At 44.3% G+C, this 18812-nt stretch overlaps 1 protein-coding gene across 1 annotated transcript in view; it reads right to left on the reverse strand.

Moving 5' to 3' along the window:
• Positions 1 to 1564: 1564 nt before the first annotated feature.
• LOC135056474 (lysosomal acid lipase/cholesteryl ester hydrolase-like) overlaps positions 1565 to 18812 on the reverse strand; it is a 63363-nt gene continuing 46115 nt past the window's right edge. Inside the window, exons 4-9 of the mRNA XM_063961705.1 lie at positions 11163 to 11272; positions 9673 to 9809; positions 6519 to 6665; positions 5272 to 5343; positions 4017 to 4085; positions 1565 to 3742 (exon numbers count right to left, since the gene is read on the reverse strand). Coding sequence (XP_063817775.1) covers positions 3509 to 3742; positions 4017 to 4085; positions 5272 to 5343; positions 6519 to 6665; positions 9673 to 9809; positions 11163 to 11272 — 769 coding nt within the window. The 3' untranslated portion in view covers positions 1565 to 3508. The remainder of the gene's footprint in view (positions 3743 to 4016; positions 4086 to 5271; positions 5344 to 6518; positions 6666 to 9672; positions 9810 to 11162; positions 11273 to 18812) is intronic.

Here is an 18812-nt window from a genome sequence, read left to right on the forward strand (position 1 = left end):
TGAATAAAAATCAACATGTAAGGATCAGGTGGACTCTTGAACAGGAAAGCTGTTGCCGAGAATAGTCACCGCAAAGTTTCAGGTGAAGTGCCGTCTCCAACCGCACACGCACCACAGCTCCCGTCCGTCCGTCCGTCCTCGTCCTCACCAACTCCCTGCTTTAGCGCTTTCGGACATCGTCCTTCATCAGAAGCATGCTTCTGATGAAGGACGATGTCCGAAAGCGCTAAAGCAGGCAACAGCTTTCCTGTTCAAGAGTCCACCTGATCCTTACATGTTGATTTTTATTCATTGTTTGTGAGTGCATTGTTTTATTAAATTCCTTTTGTTTTTTAAGACGTTAGTGCACCATTGCCTTTCTTCTTTTTTAAGCCATCCAGTAAGGAGTCTTGTTCCATTGAGGAATAGTGGCAACTTCAACACCTTTTGATTTATCTACATGCAATATTAAAACCGCCTTATGTGAGTGGGACCATATTAATGGAAAACGTGTTTGGTGTAAAATAGAGTTGCACTATGGTTTTGTGTTCTTTTGCATTTTAGAAGCCTGTATGCATTATATGAACCTACTGCCTCTGAGAACAAATCAGACTCCATTGTGTAAGGTCCTTTTTTCCTGAGGGTATAAAATTAGCGCCACGTGGTGCCACATCCATTGTTTTAATTAAAAATATATGACAGATTACTTCATTTCAGAAAACACATGGATACAGCAAAGATTTGTTATTTGTTTGACTGGAATTTTCTTTTGCTCCAATAAAAAAAAACAAAAAACTTAAGGTGGGTACACACTAGGAGATGTGCTCTATGAGCGACGTTGCCTAGTGTTTCACACTCCCAGGCCAGGTGGTCGGCGGCAGTGCATACACACTAAGTGATGGGATGACCATATCGCTCAGTGATGTCATGCCGCAGCCGGGCCGTGCAGGCAGCTTTTGGACGACAGTCAAACTTGAGCTCCATGCACGGCCAACAGCAAGGGTTGTTTACTACCTGCGGGGCCGCACATAGTCAGCGGCATACACACTTGCCGAGAAAGTAAACAACGTCACTCAGGAAGGGTGAATAATAATAATAAAAATAATAAATTTTATTTATATAGCACTCTCTTTCTCCAACAGGCGCTTTACAGACATCAAAAACAATGCACATGATACAGAGGATTTGAATAATACAACAATAGACAAGCAACACAGACATAAAAGAAAAACCTTAAGCACACAGAAAGCATAATGCAGGATTGGTGTAGGCATTTTGGGTAATAACTTCCAAGGGTTGTGTATTCCACCCTCACAGGTACCAAGTGCAGCAGCCATCTTGGGCGCTCAGCGTAGGATTACCCAAGGTGGAATAGTCTACCCCTAGAAGAGATGACACAAAATGGGGGTGATTTCAGAGTCCTACAGTTTAGAGTAGGGTTCCAACAAAACCACAAGGTCCATGTATTTTTCATCCCATCCACAAGTGTACCATATGGGGCAGCCATGTTGGGCGCACTTTGAAGGTTACACTGTGGGAGGTGAGCCATACAAGGGCCAAGTTCATATATGGGAAAACTGATGCTTATGTAGTAGTATGATGTACCCTGCATGTAGGGCACAATGGAAAGGTGTGCAATCAGTGGATGTAAACATTACAGGAAAACACATGAAAAAAAAAAAAAACCACAATAGCAGGTAACTAGTGGCAGAAGTAGGAGTGGGATAATATTTTGATCAGATCTTGGTACGGGTGGGTAGGAGAATGTGGGGGGCATACTCAGACGGAATGGGGATGTCCCTGCTGATCCTGGTCCTGGTGCTCTTCCCCCACAGTTCCCTGTTCATCTTGATGGTTAGGCCCAGGGGCAAACTTGATGTTCTCAGCCAGAGAGGTGGTAAGCCTGGTCTTGGTGTTCTCATGTTTGAGGCGAGGAGAGGCAACATAAAGTGAAAATAAGCAACGTCGTTTACTTTCTTGGCAAGAGTGTATGCACCAATAGAAATATTTTAGTAACAACACTGAAAACCATTAAGAGGATTTATTTGCAACATAGCAGCGAGTAGCCCATCACAGCAATGTAGATTCTATACCCAGGCTCAAACAAGTGTTAACATACTATATAGTCCTTCCATTTAACTTCAGTAACACTTGCGTTTGTACTCTGCCACCTTGTGGTGAATGAGAGTATTTTACATTGATAATTGTACAGCTTTAGATTCACTCTAAATTCAAACATTGCTGTTTGTTTATAACACTTTCACGTCATTGTGCAAAACAAGTGTAAAATCAAACTCTCAATGAAATCCCATATTTATGCAATAATCAAATGTACAACCGGAAAGATAAAGATGACTTATGTAAGGAGGAATTGCCGCCAAGTTATGTTAATGTTGTCCTAGGGCAGTTCTAGCACAGTGGCCCTCATTCCGAGTTGATCGCTCGCTAGCTACTTTTTGCAGCCGTGCAAATGCATAGTCGACGCCTACAGGGGAGTGTATTTTCACTTTGCAAGTGTGCGAACACGTGTGCAGCAGAGCGGGACGAAAGCGTTTTTTGCAGTTTCTGAGTAGCTCTGGACTTACTCAGCCCTTGCGATCACTTCAATCTTTTTGGCCCCGGAATTGACGTCAGACACCCGACCTGCAAATGCTGGGACAAGACTGTGTTTTTCCAAACACTCCCTGAAAACGGTCAGTTGACACCCACAAACGCCCTCTTCCTGTCAATCTCCTTGCGATCAGCTGTGCGAATGGATTCTTTGTTAAATCCATCGTCCAGCAACGATTCGCTTTTCTACCTGTACAACGCGTGTGCGCATTGCGGTGCATGCGCAGTAGTAACCTGTTCCCTGCGCTGCGAAAAATGTCAGTGAGCGATCAACTCGGAATGACCCCCAGTGAGCCTTATTCAGAGGTGGAAACAGAATTGCATAATATGACCTATTCAGAGTTGATCACAGATGCAAGTTTGCAACTGCAGCTCTCTCCCTTCATTGCAGTTTCAATATGACTGGAGTCATTGCATCACAAAAATGGTAACTATCACACTACACAATGGGCCAGATTCAGCATGGATCGTAGATCTACAATCCATTACACTAACATTTGGGTGGGGTGTGTTCAATCTGCAATCTAATTTGCAGTGTAAAAATAAAGCAGCCAGTATTTACCCTGCACAGAAACAAAATAACCCACCCAAATCTAACTCTCTCTGCACATGTTATATCTGCTCCCCCTGCAGTGCACATGGTTTTGCCCAATTGCTAAAAAAAATCCTGCTGCGATCAACTTGGAATTACCCCCATGGTTTTGCCCAATTGCTAACAAAGTTCCTGCTGCGATCAACTCAGAATTACCCCCCATGTGTGCCCACAGTTCTCTAGCATCAAATCCTATTCTTCAGCCTACTAATTATACATCATTGTATAGAGGTTACACAAGTTTTGTGTGATTCATGTGAATGAAGAAAAGCTTCCCATTAAATATCTCAGTTGTATATGTGTTATGTCATTCTGATAATAAATAGTTCAAGGGAACTTTCTCAGCACATTCAAGATCGTATTGTATAGCCGATATGGAGCGTCCAGGCCCCAGATGAAGTCTAGATGTTCCCACTCTGGTATCTCTTCGTAATAAACCAGGTTAGTGATTTCAGGGAGTAACAAAGCCACATCCTTCCGATCAGCCAACCAATCATTGCCACCACTCCATATTGCTGTGGGGACCGTCATGTCTTTCACATTGTACAAAGGAGGTGCCGGCTGGGGAAACCAATACAGTGTGTTAAATCTAGAGGTCATCTAGTTATCTATCATCATCTACATGTGTTAGGCTGGTGTCGCATGGGCAATTAGAACCCACATATGTAGCACATACTGCTTGCTGTGTGATCTTGAGAACGTCATGCCTTTGTAGGTAGCAGAAGAACTGTAATCATGGGAACTTGTTATACCAGCGCAGTGTAAATACAAATAACTTTTCAATGAATTATATCGATAAGGAAAACTATAAACATGTTTTTTCTTTCTGTATTACCTGTTTATAATGCTTTATGTTGCCTGCATAACCCCAGTCAAAAGCTTGCAGTTTCCCAGAGCTGACAGCCTAAGCAATAAAACATACTATATGTTAGTAAAAGTTATGAACTTTTTCATTTTACATTGTCAACTTACTACAGTAAGTTAAATACTGACCAAACGTACTCTTTATCCATCTGCTAAGGGCACATCAAGGTATAATCTTTTCTCTCATGCTAAAAACTCCCCGAATGAGAAGTGCACCTTCGTTGTCGGTTAAGAAAAAACTCTAAATTGGTGCACTGTATGAGTGTCACGTCAACGGGCACCTTCCTGCCACATTAGAACTATCCATGGGAAAAGTTCAAAATGTGTCCCACTAAAACGTAGAACAAGATTGGGGTTCCACCAGCTCAGGACTTGATTTTTGCACCAGTTCTTTTGCAGAGTGAAAATGGTAATACCCATCCTATACAGCAGGGTAAGTCCCTAAAAATTTACCTGCTCCATCTCTTTTCAATGATTCTCAAAATGAAATCAAGCTTTTGCACTGTTCCACAAATCTTGGTGCACTGGTTCACAACCTTATACTCCACCAGGTACACTCCTTATCCACCAATAAAAACAGCTGCCATACTTAGCAGAAACCTAGGAGCATTTGTGTACTTCATGGTGCATTCCAACAAACGATTGGACTGTGTGTTGTACATCGGCTATATTGCACTTTGCAAATGTTACCGTAACAGATTAAGTTTAATTAAAATACATTGCACTCTTATTTTAAATACAGGTTGAGTATCCCATATCCAAATATTCCGAAATACGGAATATTCCGAAATACGGAATATTCCGAAATACGGACTTTTTTGAGGGAGAGTGAGATAGTAAAACCTTTGTTTTTTGATGGCTCAATGTACACAAACTTTGTTTAATACACAAAGTTATTAAAAATATTGTATTAAATGACCTTCAGGCTGTGTGTATAAGGTGTATATGAAACATAAATGAATTGTGTGAATGTAGACACACTTTGTTTAATGCACAAAGTTATAAAAAATATTGGCTAAAATTACCTTTAGGCCGTGTGTATAAGGTGTATATGTAATATAAATGCATCCTGTGCTTAGATTTAGGTCCCATCACCATGATATATCATTATGGTATGCACTTATTCCAAAAAAAGGAAAAATCCCATATCCAAAATACCTCTGGTCCCAAGCATTTTGGATAAGGGAGACTCAACCTGTATATGTATAAAATATTGTCCATAATACCTGTGACCAGTGGCGCATGTTTTGCACAGATGTTCCAGCAGGACAGAATGAGGAGTACACATTAACTCGACTCTGTGAAGTGAAAGCAAGCAAATATATATTACCAAACCTTATTAATCTGCTGTTGCTTTACTGTAAGTGGAAATGTACTCCTGTCTGGCTGAATTCAGATGAGAATTGGATTTGCCTTGGAGGAGACTCAGATATTTATTTATATAAACTATATGTATGGTATGTACTCTTATACCCCTTTCACACTGTGCTTTTGACCTAGGTTATTGCCGGGCCGACCTGGGTCACGACTCGGTAAGAATAGGTCCCCTGAAAAAACCTGGGTGAAGTGACACAGCAATCCAACCTGGGTTGGGCACCAGGTAACCTGGGTTACGGGGCAGAGTGAACTGGTACATAGGCAAATGCAAGGGGGGGGGGGGGCAGAAACACCCCTCCTCTTGGCCAGTGGCTCAAATTATGACAACAATAGCATTGATATAGAATATGATTACTATAACTGCATTTACATCATGCAGTTTAAGGGCAGAGCAGAGCTGCTGCACATGCCCAGTGGTAGCAGCATCTTCTACCAAGTTTGCTGTGTGTGTGTGGATCTGAATCCTCAATCAGTGCACTGGACCAGAGAGTAGCTACCAGAAAGAAAAGACAGGAGCCTTACCATGAGGTGGGAGAATGTGTGCATAGAAAGTGTATTACTGGTTTTATTGTGTTAGTGTATTTATTATTTAAATGTTTGATACAGCCTATACTATAGACCATCTATATTGTGTTAAATATTAATACTGTATTACATACAATATACAGTGTATAAAAAGACCAATGTTTACAATAATATCCAGGGTCGATACTAGGTTCTTCTACCGCTCTGCCAGGTTCCCACACTTGCTCCAATGTTCGGCAGAGAGGGAGACTGTGGATTGGATTTGAAAACCCACCTCTAGAAATCCTGTATTTGCCATTGGGTTACCTCAGTCATACAACTGGCTCACCGACACTTGGAGATGATATCATCTCCAAGCGCCGTCAAATGAGAAGCCCCAGCAAAATCCCTGGTCCAGCCCATGGTGTGAATGGGTTTCAAGCCACTGTGACACAGCTTGAAACCCTTGTTCAGTGATCTGGGATTTCGGTCTGAATGGGGTATTATATTGAGCAGTGATTTTATTTACTGAAAAGGACCATCACTAGTGCTTCTGACTCTCCTGTTATTCACAAGATACTTGTCACCATACCATATTTAGGTTCCATCTATTAAATCCACACAGGAGGAAGAAAGCATTGCCACATATTTGCTCCAGTACCACTTGACTGCAAAACTTCTGGGCCAGCCATTTGATAACTTGTGTCTGCAGTAGGAATGCCTTGTCACCAAACAGCTCCTGAAGAAATAAATAAGAAAATATGCTTCATATTTAGCCTCTGGATTGCATCTGGGTCCTTGAACAATTGAAATAAGATAACAAACACTTGACCCAAGGATATACTAAGATGATAATGACTGTCTGTTGTGGTTACAGGTTGAGTATCCCATATCCAAATATCCGAAATACGGAATATTCCGAAATACGGATTTTTTTGAGCGAGAGTGAGATAGTGAAACCTTTGTTTTCTGATGGCTCAATGTACTCAAACTTTGTTTAATACACAAAGTTATTAAAAATATTGTATTAAATGACCTTCAGACTGTGTATATAAGGTGTATATGAAACATAAATGAATTGTGTGAATGTAGACACACTTTGTTTAATGCACAAAGTTATAAAAAATATTGGCTAAAATGACCTTCAGGCTGTGTGTATAAAGTGTATATAAAACATAAATGCATTCTGTGCTTAGATTTAGGTCCCATCGCCATGATATCTCATTATGGTATGCAATTATTCCAAAATACGGAAAAATCCCATATCCAAAATACCTCTGGTCCCAAGCATTTTGGATAAGGGATACTCAACCTGTATTATAAAGCAATTATACTACAACATCTCTGTAGTACAGAGAAAGAGTTGTCCTATACAGAACATGCTTATATTATATGGGAATATTAGAGACCATTTTACGTATTAGTATGCAATGCTGAATGTCCTCTGATATCGTTATATATAACAGAGCTCCCTCCCAATGTACTCTGCACTACAGAGACCCCTCTGATGTCCAAATCTATGAAAAGCATGGAGTCTCCCAAGTAAGCTGCAACCAGCAAAAGGCTATGACATGCTAGTCTGTATGCTACAATAGGACAACCAGCAGCCTGAGGGGGAAGCAGTTAGCTTCCAGACGGATGGATCCCGGCGGCCAATATACCGACATCGGGATCCCGAGGGAGGATGCAATGCCGGCATCCACATACCGACGCCTCACATCGGGATGGGTGGAAAGGTAGGTTTTAGGCAGAACAAGAGGGGGTTAGGGAGCAGGAACTGGAAGGTTGGGGTTAGGGACCAGGGAGGGAGGGTTAGGGTTAGGCACTTAGAAGGAGAGGTTAGGGTTAGGCATTAAGCGGGGAGGGTCAGGTTTAGGCAGCGGGAAGCGAGGGTTAGACACCACCGGGGAGGGTTAGGGTAGGGAAAAAGTGAGGGTTAGGGGGTTGAATGGGGGGCTGTCAGGTTTATGATGGACGGGATGCCGCTGTCGGTATACTGACCGCCGGCATCCCGTCCATCGGCAAATCATACTAAACCTGCCTGAGGGTGTCAAGGATATAAAATTAGAGCTTATTAGAAATATGCATACATGAGATGTACAGTATTTATGCACAGATAAAGACGTGTGCATGCAATGTATAACTACATCTTACCCACCTCAGTACATCTAGGTAAGTATTCTAAACCTCCCCCTCTATTCCCCTAAACCCCCCTCCAGCAGCCTAACAGTAACCTTCCCTGCAGCCTAACCCTCCCTCCCCGCAGCCTATCCATAACACACCCCTTTCCTACAGCCTAACTCTAACCATCCATGGCATACTTACGAAGTGGACAGGCGTTGCTATTCTGACCGCTGGCATCCCGACTCAGGTATGTTAACCGTATCCCGTACATCTGAATGGAAGCACTACACAAGCAGTGCTATATTCTAACATAGGGGGTAATTCCGAGTTGATCGCCCCCTAGCAGTTTTTAGCAGCCGTGCAAACGCATTGTCGCCGCCCACTGGGGAGTGTATTTCTTGCTTTGCAGAAGTGCGAACGCTTATGCAGCAGAGCGCCTGCAAAATCTTTTTGTGCAAAACAAGACCAGCTCTGTAGTTACTCTTCGTGTGCGTTGATTCTAACGACGGAGGGACGGCTTTTGACGTCACACACCCGCCCAACATTCGCCCAGCCACGCCTACATTTTCCCTGGCACGCCTGCGTTTTTCCAAGCACTCCCTGAAAACGGTCAGTTGCCACCCAGAAACGCCCACTTCCTGCGTTCGGCCGTGTGACTGGAATCTTCGTTAGACTGTGTGCAAACCCACAATGCTCATTGTACCCGTACGACGCACCTGCGCATTGCGGTGCATACACATGCACAGAAATGCAGATTTTTAGCCTGATCGCTGCGCTGAGAACAACGGCAGCTAGTGATCAACTCGGAATGACCCCCATAGTACATGAGCAGCACCAGCAGGAAGAGCATCTAATACACAATATAATGTTCAATATCTTCCACACTGGTCTCTCTAAGGTGGGATGTACTAACCATTGCATCCACTATGCGGTACATCCCGCCACTTACCGTGGACATACTAATCGCATATATACTTACATATACAATTAGTATCACAAGGACAGATCTCCCGATAAGAGCTGCCCTTAGCGATGTCGGGACCTCCAGGTTTGAGACCCAGGAGTTCCCCTGTGCAGGCGCAGTGAGACGGTGTGGCCACTAGGGGTGCTGGAAGGGGATCCGATTGGATCCCTCTCAGGGGGAAATGTGAAGCCCATAGGGTTCTATTGGGTAACGCCACCCAAAGATGGCATCACCCATCGAGTACAATATCCGGCATGCCTTGCACTCTGGAGCGTGGTACATATGGAAATGTGGTAAAACCCCCGAAACTGGATTAGGCTTTAGTACACAGGATCTCAAACTCGGTCCTCAGGACCCCACACAGTGCATGTTTTGCAAGTCTCCTCACAGAATCATAAGTGAAATAATTAGCTCCACCTGTGGACCTTTTAAAATGTGTCAGTGAGTAATTAATACACCTGTACACTTGCTGGGTGACCTGCAAAACATGCACTGTGTGGGGTCCTGAGGACAGAGTTTGAGAACCACTGCTTTAGTACATCCCTCCCTAGTTGTGGACTGCTGCATCACAGCAGCGGGTTATCTCAGCTTCACAACTGGAGGCAGTCATCACAGATATACAGTACAGAAAAGCTCACAGCACAACATCCTACTGTACCTCAATAACACAGTCTGGGATAAATCTTGATACTGTTATTGGACCAATGGGGTTTTTAAGAGTAGCCACCGGAGCTAGACCAATAAACAGTTTTATTTTTTTGGCCAGCTGGGGAATGGTGGAGAATGCTATAAACCCTGAAAAGAAAAAAGAAAAATAATTCATAAAGAAATAAAAACATATTAGCTCAATTATTAGTTCCTATAACATTCATTGGAATGTAGTCATTATGTTGTCATTAAGAATGTCAACACAGTTGAATTGCTGACATTTAAAACTTCGCCATAGACATAATGTCGACACGGTCATTAAGTCAACATTGTAAATCCCGACAAGTCAACAGTACATGTTTGTATTAGATTTAGGGCTACTGTACGGTGGGGTTTTAAATAGTGTAAAAACACTATGTCAACATGTCACTGGTCCAGGAGCGGATTGGGAACAAAAAGCAGCCCTGGAAAAAATTGTACTAGTGGCCCCACATGGGCAGCACCAGAGGTGTAAGGTCTAGCCATGGGCCATGGCAGCAGCACCCTTCCCCCAAGACTTTCCAGATAGTGGGGATGTCCAGCATCAAGGGGAAGTTAAACGGAAATAAAATTAAATGTTATAAGCACATTATATGATACACCTTCAGAATTTAAAAAACTATATAATTCTTTAGAAAGATATATTTTCCTGCTTATTACACCAACAGTATCCCAATCACTATTCACTCAATCTTATATGTCAGCCAAGCAGGCAGACAGAGCATACACAAGATCATCTGCAATCACAGGCTAAGTGGCAAAGTCATTTTCATATATGCAAATTGTTTGGCATCTTATTCATTATGTCTATAAATAAGACCACATGTCCTCAAACAAAACGCCCCATGGGTGCGTCGGCCCACCGGGAATCTTCCCTGTAGACCCTATGGCCAATCCGCCTCTGCACTGGTCTATAGATGACGAGAGCGGTACAGGGACAAACAGTTTAGTTTACTGCTGTTTGTTGAATACTGAAAGTAGGACATAACCCCTTTAGCACTCACACGTATGTCTCGTTGATAAATGGGTCCCTATATATCTTGTATCAACGTATAAATTTAAGTGAGTACCAACCAGCGGCGGCTGCTGCACCGTCCAAGGTGTGCAGGGGGGAGCTGGCAAGGACATATGACCATACATGCGAAGTTGTATATAACATATGTCCTGGTTTCCTTCCCTGGAATCAGCAGCAGCCGAAGCATGCCACACACTGCTCAGCTTGTCAGTTGTCATTTAGCCCGCCTCCGGACTCCTATTGGCTGGTTTTACAAGAGTCCTGGGGCGGGCTTAAAGATGACTGACAGGCTGAGCAGTGTGTGGCATGCTGCAGTCGTCGCTGGTACCAACACCACTTTTATTAGCACCATTACCTATTTTCCTACAAAAAAGCACTGCGTCTGTGTAGAATTATACCTAAATAGTATCATCATTGATTTGATCATATTACTCTGGGTAACATACCTATAGTAGTTCCTTGAGAATGGCCAATGTAGTATATTTGTTCCTGTCCAGTTTTTTGCAAAATGAAACTTATAACTGCAGGAAGATCTTTCTTTGCCATATCATCATAACTGTGAAGAAAAAGACAAAGATTGTGTTCATAAAGCACAGAAAAACATAGAAGGAGCTACACATGTGTGACACTCTGACATGGATATCCTGTTGACTTGGATTTGTGGGGATATGTGTGGCTGTGTGGGTGCCATCGCCCATGTACTGGAGACGGCCTTGGTGGGACACCTGGATTTTCCCTGGGGGGAACCCTCGCTTATCACTAGTCAGCATGGTGCGGCTGGGGGGGTTGACAGCTTCCCCTTGCTTAGGTTGCTGGGCAACGCCAGCAACCAAAGGACAGCAACTTGTGGAGCGCTAGGACCCAAGTGCAGACCTGCAGAGCAGGAGGAATCGAAGCTGCTGATTGGTGCAAAGCAGGAAGAGTAGGAGGCGGGGTTACCTCCTGAGGTGATTGCTGAGGAGTCTCCTGAGGTGACAGGGAGAGAGATGCTGTGAGGAGTGGTGCTCTGAGGTAACAGCACGGAGAGTGATGCTGCGCTGAGGTGATGATCAGGAGGCACGCTGTGGAGAGCCGCCAGCAATCGCTGAGGATAGCCGCCGCTGAGGAGAGCCACCAGCTGCCGCTGAGGAGTGCCGCCAGCCGCCGCTGAGGAGTGCCGCCAGGAGAGCTGCCAGCCGCCGCTGAGCACCGCCACCAGCCCGCACCATAGTGAGAGGAGCCGGGACTGTAACATCGCCGCCAGTCTGCGCTATGCTGAGGGGACGCGCTCAGGAGAGATGGAGCTGCTGATGCTGCACACTGAGGAGAGTGCATCCATGCTCCAGCTGGCTGCTGCCAACCGGTACTTCCCACAGCCACACTGACACCAGAGCCCTCAGTTAGTGGCAATTCCCATAGCTATTCGGGGACAGCATAGAGAGAGAGACTTGCTAGAGCAGAGAATACTAGAGGGAGAGAGAGAGAGACTTAAATTGTCACTAAACCCCGCTGCTCCTCATTGTGACTCTATTCTGAAGATTGAGCAGGATACCTAATCTAACAGTGGTTAAGGAGTTTATCATAAAGCAATACTTGAGAGAGAGCGAGAGAGAGAGAGAGAGACACTTAGCACAGAGATCCATTTCAGTGACGTGCTGTAGCACAGGAGGCGTGTTTATAAAGGGGAACTGTGTCCTTCTAATTCCCCGCTGCTTGTACTGCCTCAGTGGACTTATTCTTGTTGGAGCCACCGATTTACCTCTGCCACCTATGCTCACTAACCGCTGTTCTAAAAGGAACTGAGTTACTTTGCTAGACACCCTAATTGCATGTGGGCATAGCTATAGGAGGATTGTGCTTTGCCTTGTGATATACATATTAATTACTAACTCTCCCTCTTGCTTTTACCGCATTCACCTGCTTTTTGCAAATCAAATAGTGCATGCCATTCTCTCCCTTGTGTCTGAATTGCATATTTTGGATGCTGCATCCGTACTGACTGATAGTACTCAGCTTTACTTGCTACTCTAAGACTGCAACTAATAATATATGCTATTGAAATATAAATGTATACGCCTTGCTACTGAGGTTAGACCTCCTGGTTAGTACAAGTCTCAGTGGAGTTAGGCTACCATTTGCTGGACGTTTTAGCTACGTTAGTTGAAAGGTGGTAAAAGGCCAATGTAAACTGTAGCTACATGATTCCATCATCTCAGAGTAATTCCACATTGTTGCTTGCAATACTATTGTGTTTTTAGTGTATGCATTGTTTTCCTCATACCGTAAATTGTATTTGCCTCTTAACCGATTAATTCCACAGTGGTGACCTGTTTGTTCCCGTATAATAAATCCTTAGGTCACAGTCCTAAACTTGGTGACTTTTGTGTTGGGTCCTCTGAGGTTGGGGTTCCTCTGCCTAGGGTTCCAGTAATGAGATCCGGTTTCAGAGGTGATTCCGGGCAAGGGATCCAGGTACGTTGACCGACAGCTACACCTGCACCTGCATCAACACTCTATAATACCTACCTGTTACAAATGCACAGTTACTGTACAAGTCACACAAATGAAAATGTCAGAAATAATAGTCCAAGAAGGAAACAAAGCAAACGTCACAGCTTGGGCTAGTTCAGAATGTAACCAGCATAAATTCTCACGTGTGGATAGTAGCTGAATATGGAAAATTGACGGTGTCTACAATAATAACGGATAAAGAAATGGTTAAATCCTGAACTACTACAAGTTCTGAAATTTTGGTAGCGCATCAAACCGTTTATTTTTATGTTTGGCTACTGTGTCCAAGCTAGCACTTCCCTTCCTATGCAGACATCTATGTTTATATACCAAATTCAAGGGAATGGGTCTGATTCAGAGATGGATGGACTTATGGGCCTGATTCAGAGATGGATGGACTTGCACAGCTGCTGTGTTGATTTCCTCTGGGTACTCCAGTTTCCTTCCACAATCCAAACACACATTGGTAGATTAACTGGCTTCTAATGCTGAGATACACCTATGCTGATCACTCAGATAATTGGATTAAGCGCTCTGATACCTGGACCGTTTACTAGAGATGAGCGGGTTCGGTTCCTCGGAATCCGAACCCGCCCGAACTTCATGTTTTTTTACACGGGTCCGAGCGACTCGGATCTTCCCGCCTTGCTCGGTTAACCCGAGCGCGCCCGAACGTCATCATCCCGCTGTCGGATTCTCGCGAGGCTCGGATTCTATCGCGAGACTCAGATTCTATATAAGGAGCCGCGCGTCGCCGCCATTTTCACACGTGCATTGAGATTGATAGGGAGCGGACGTGGCTGGCGTCCTCTCCGTTTATAGAGAGTGAGACTAGAGTAGAGAGAGACACAGTAGTAATTTTGGGGAGCATTAGGAGGAGTACTTTAGGAGGAGTACTACTACTTGCTGAAGTGATAGATAGATAGTGTGACTGTATAATGTATATCTGACTTGTGGGGGAGACACTGACAGTGGGGAGCAGTTAGAGTCTGAGAGCAGGACTCAGGAGTACATATAACGTACAGTGCACACTTTTGCTGCCAGAGTGCCACACTGCCATTGTGACCACACTGACCACCAGTATAATATATATTGTGATTGTCTGCTTAGGAGTACTACTTGCAAGTTGCTGATAGTGTGACCAGTGACCTGACCACCAGTTTATAATAATCACCACCAGTTTAATATATATAATATATATATATAATTGTATATAATATATATATAATATTGTATACCACCTACCCGTGGTTTTTTTTTTTCTTTCTTCTTGATACATACTACTATAGTAGCTTACTGTAGCAGTCTGCGGTGCTGCTGAGCTGACAGTGTCCAGCAGGTCCGTCATCAGTCATTACATAATAAATATATATTATATACCTGTCCGGCTGCAGTACTAGTGATATTATATATATTGATTTCATCTCATTATCATCCAGTCTATATTAGCAGCAGACACAGTACGGTAGTCCACGGCTGTAGCTACCTCTGTGTCGGCAGTCGCTGGTCCATCCATAATTGTATACCACCTACCCGTGGTTTTTTTTTTTCTTTCTTCTTGATACATACTACTATAGTAGCTTACTGTAGCAGTCTGCGGTGCTGCTGAGCTGACAGTGTCCAGCAGGTCCGTCATCAGTCATTAGTACATAATAAATATATATTATATACCTGTCCGGCTGCAGTACTAGTGTGATATTATATATATATATATATATATATATATTGATTTCATCTCATTAACATCCAGTCTATATTAGCAGCAGACACAGTACGGTAGTCCACGGCTGTAGCTACCTCTGTGTCGGCAGTCGCTGGTCCATCCATAATTGTATACCACCTACCCGTGGTTTTTTTTTTCTTTCTTCTTGATACATACTACTATAGTAGCTTACTGTAGCAGTCTGCGGTGCTGCTGAGCTGACAGTGTCCAGCAGGTCCGTCATCAGTCATTAGTACATAATAAATATATATTATATACCTGTCCGGCTGCAGTACTAGTGTGATATTATATATATATATATATATATATATATATTGATTTCATCTCATTATCATCCAGTCTATATTAGCAGCAGACACAGTACAGTAGTCCACGGCTGTAGCTACCTCTGTGTCGGCAGTCGCTGGTCCATCTATAATTGTATACCACCTACCCGTGGTTTTTTTTTTTTCTTTCTTCTTGATACATACTACTATAGTAGCTTACTGTAGCAGTCTGCGGTGCTGCTGAGCTGACAGTGTCCAGCAGGTCCGTCATCAGTCATTAGTACATAATAAATATATATTATATACCTGTCCGGCTGCAGTACTAGTGTGATATTATATATATATATATATATATATTGATTTCATCTCATTATCATCCAGTCTATATTAGCAGCAGACACAGTACGGTAGTCCACGGCTGTAGCTACCTCTGAGTCGGCAGTCGCTGGTCCATCCATAATTGTATACCACCTACCCGTGTTTTTTTTTTTTCTTTCTTCTTGATACATACTACTATAGTAGCTTACTGTAGCAGTCTGCGGTGCTGCTGAGCTGACAGTGTCCAGCAGGTCCATCATCAGTCATTAGTACATAATAAATATATATTATATACCTGTCCGGCTGCAGTACTAGTGTGATATTATATATATATATATTGATTTCATCTCATTATCATCCAGTCTATATTAGCAGCAGACACAGTACGGTAGTCCACGGCTGTAGCTACCTCTGTGTCTTTTAGTTGTGCCTATTAAAATATGGAGAACAAAAATGTTGAGGTTCCAAAATTAGGGAAAGATCAAGATCCACTTCCACCTCGTGCTGAAGCTGCCGCCACTAGTCATGGCCGAGACGATGAAATGCCAGCAACGTCATCTGCCAAGGCTGATGCCCAATGTCATAGTACAGAGCATGTAAAATCCAAAACACCAAATATCAGTAAAAAAAGGACTCCAAAATCTAAAATAAAATTGTCGGAGGAGAAGCGTAAACTTGCCAATATGCCATTTACCACACGGAGTGGCAAGGAACGGCTGAGGCCCTGGCCTATGTTCATGGCTAGTGGTTCAGCTTCACATGAGGATGGAAGCACTCAGCCTCTCGCTAGAAAACTGAAAAGACTCAAGCTGGCAAAAGCACCGCAAAGAACTGTGCGTTCTTCCAAATCCCAAATCCACAAGGAGAGTCCAATTGTGTCGGTTGCGATGCCTGACCTTCCCAACACTGGACGTGAAGAGCATGCGCCTTCCACCATTTGCACGCCCCCTGCAAGTGCTGGAAGGAGCACCCGCAGTCCAGTTCCTGATAGTCAGATTGAAGATGTCAGTGTTGAAGTACACCAGGATGAGGAGGATATGGGTGTTGCTGGCGCTGGGGAGGAAATTGACAAGGAGGATTCTGATGGTGAGGTGGTTTGTTTAAGTCAGGCACCCGGGGAGACACCTGTTGTCCGTGGGAGGAATAGGGCCGTTGACATGCCTGGTGAAAATACCAAAAAAATCAGCTCTTCGGTGTGGAAGTATTTCACCAGAAATGCGGACAACATTTGTCAAGCCGTGTGTTGCCTTTGTCAAGCTGTAATAAGTAGGGGTAAGGACGTTAACCACCTCGGAACATCCTCCCTTATACGTCACCTGCAGCGCATTCATAATAAGTCAGTGACAAGTTCAAAAACTTTGGGCGACAGCGGAAGCAGTCCACTGACCAGTAAATCCCTTCCTCTTGTAACCAAGCTCACGCAAACCACCCCACCAACTCCCTCAGTGTCAATTTCCTCCTTCCCCAGGAATGCCAATAGTCCTGCAGGCCATGTCACTGGCAATTCTGACGAGTCCTCTCCTGCCTGGGATTCCTCCGATGCATCCTTGCGTGTAACGCCTACTGCTGCTGGCGCTGCTGTTGTTGCTGCTGGGAGTCGATGGTCATCCCAGAGGGGAAGTCGTACTCGTAAGACCACTTTTACTACTTCCACCAAGCAATTGACTGTCCAACAGTCCTTTGCGAGGAAGATGAAATATCACAGCAGTCATCCTGCTGCAAAGCGGATAACTGAGGCCTTGGCATCCTGGGTGGTGAGAAACGTGGTTCCGGTATCCATCATTACTGCAGAGCCAACTAGAGACTTGTTGGAGGTACTGTGTCCCCGGTACCAAATACCATCTAGGTTCCATTTCTCTAGGCAGGCGATACCGAAAATGTACACAGACCTCAGAAAAAGAGTCACCAGTGTCCTAAAAAATGCAGCTGTACCCAATGTCCACTTAACCACGGACATGTGGACAAGTGGAGCAGGGCAGGGTCAGGACTATATGACTGTGACAGCCCACTGGGTAGATGTATTGACTCCCGCCGCAAGAACAGCAGCGGCGGCACCAGTAGCAGCATCTCGCAAACGCCAACTCTTTCCTAGGCAGGCTACGCTTTGTATCACCGCTTTCCAGAATACGCACACAGCTGAAAACCTCTTACGACAACTGAGGAAGATCATCGCGGAATGGCTTACCCCAATTGGACTCTCCTGTGGATTTGTGGCATCGGACAACGCCAGCAATATTGTGTGTGCATTAAATATGGGCAAATTCCAGCACGTCCCATGTTTTGCACATACCTTGAATTTGGTGGTGCAGAATTTTTTAAAAAACGAGAGGGGCGTGCAAGAGATGCTGTTGGTGGCCAGAAGAATTGCGGGACACTTTCGACGTACAGGCACCACGTACAGAAAACTGGAGCACCACCAAAAACGCCTGAACCTGCCCTGCCATCATCTGAAGCAAGAAGTGGTAACGAGGTGGAATTCAACCCTCTATATGCTTCAGAGGTTGGAGGAGCAGCAAAAGGCCATTCAAGCCTATACAATTGAGCACGATATAGGAGGTGGAATGTACCTGTCTCAAGCGCAGTGGAGAATGATTTCAACGTTGTGCAAGGTTCTGCAACCTTTTGAACTTGCCACACGTGAAGTCAGTTCAGACACTGCCAGCCTGAGTCAGGTCATTCCCCTCATCAGGCTTTTGCAGAAGAAGCTGGAGGCATTGAAGGAGGAGCTAAAAGGGAGCGATTCCGCTAGGCATGTGGGACTTGTGGATGCAGCCCTTAATTCGCTTAACAAGGATTCACGGGTGGTCAATCTGTTGAAATCAGAGCACTACATTTTGGCCACCGTGCTCGATCCTAGATTTAAAACCTACCTTGGATCTCTCTTTCCGGCAGACACAAGTCTGCTGGGGTTCAAAGACCTGCTGGTGACAAAATTGTCAAGTCAAGCGGAACGCGACCTGTCAACATCTCCTCCTTCACATTCTCCCGCAACTGGGGGTGCGAGGAAAAGGCTCAGAATTCCGAGCCCACCCGCTGGCGGTGATGCAGGGCAGTCTGGAGCGACTGCTGATGCTGACATCTGGTCCGGACTGAAGGACCTGACAACGATTACGGACATGTCGTCTACTGTCACTGCATATGATTCTCTGACCATTGAAAGAATGGTGGAGGATTATATGAGTGACCGCATCCAAGTAGGCACGTCAGACAGTCCGTACTTATACTGGCAGGAAAAAGAGGCAATTTGGAGGCCCTTGCACAAACTGGCTTTATTCTACCTAAGTTGCCCTCCCACAAGT

Source organism: Pseudophryne corroboree, chromosome 3 (assembly GCF_028390025.1).
Source record: "Pseudophryne corroboree isolate aPseCor3 chromosome 3, aPseCor3.hap2, whole genome shotgun sequence".
In the NCBI taxonomy this organism is placed as follows: Eukaryota; Metazoa; Chordata; class Amphibia; order Anura; family Myobatrachidae; genus Pseudophryne; species Pseudophryne corroboree.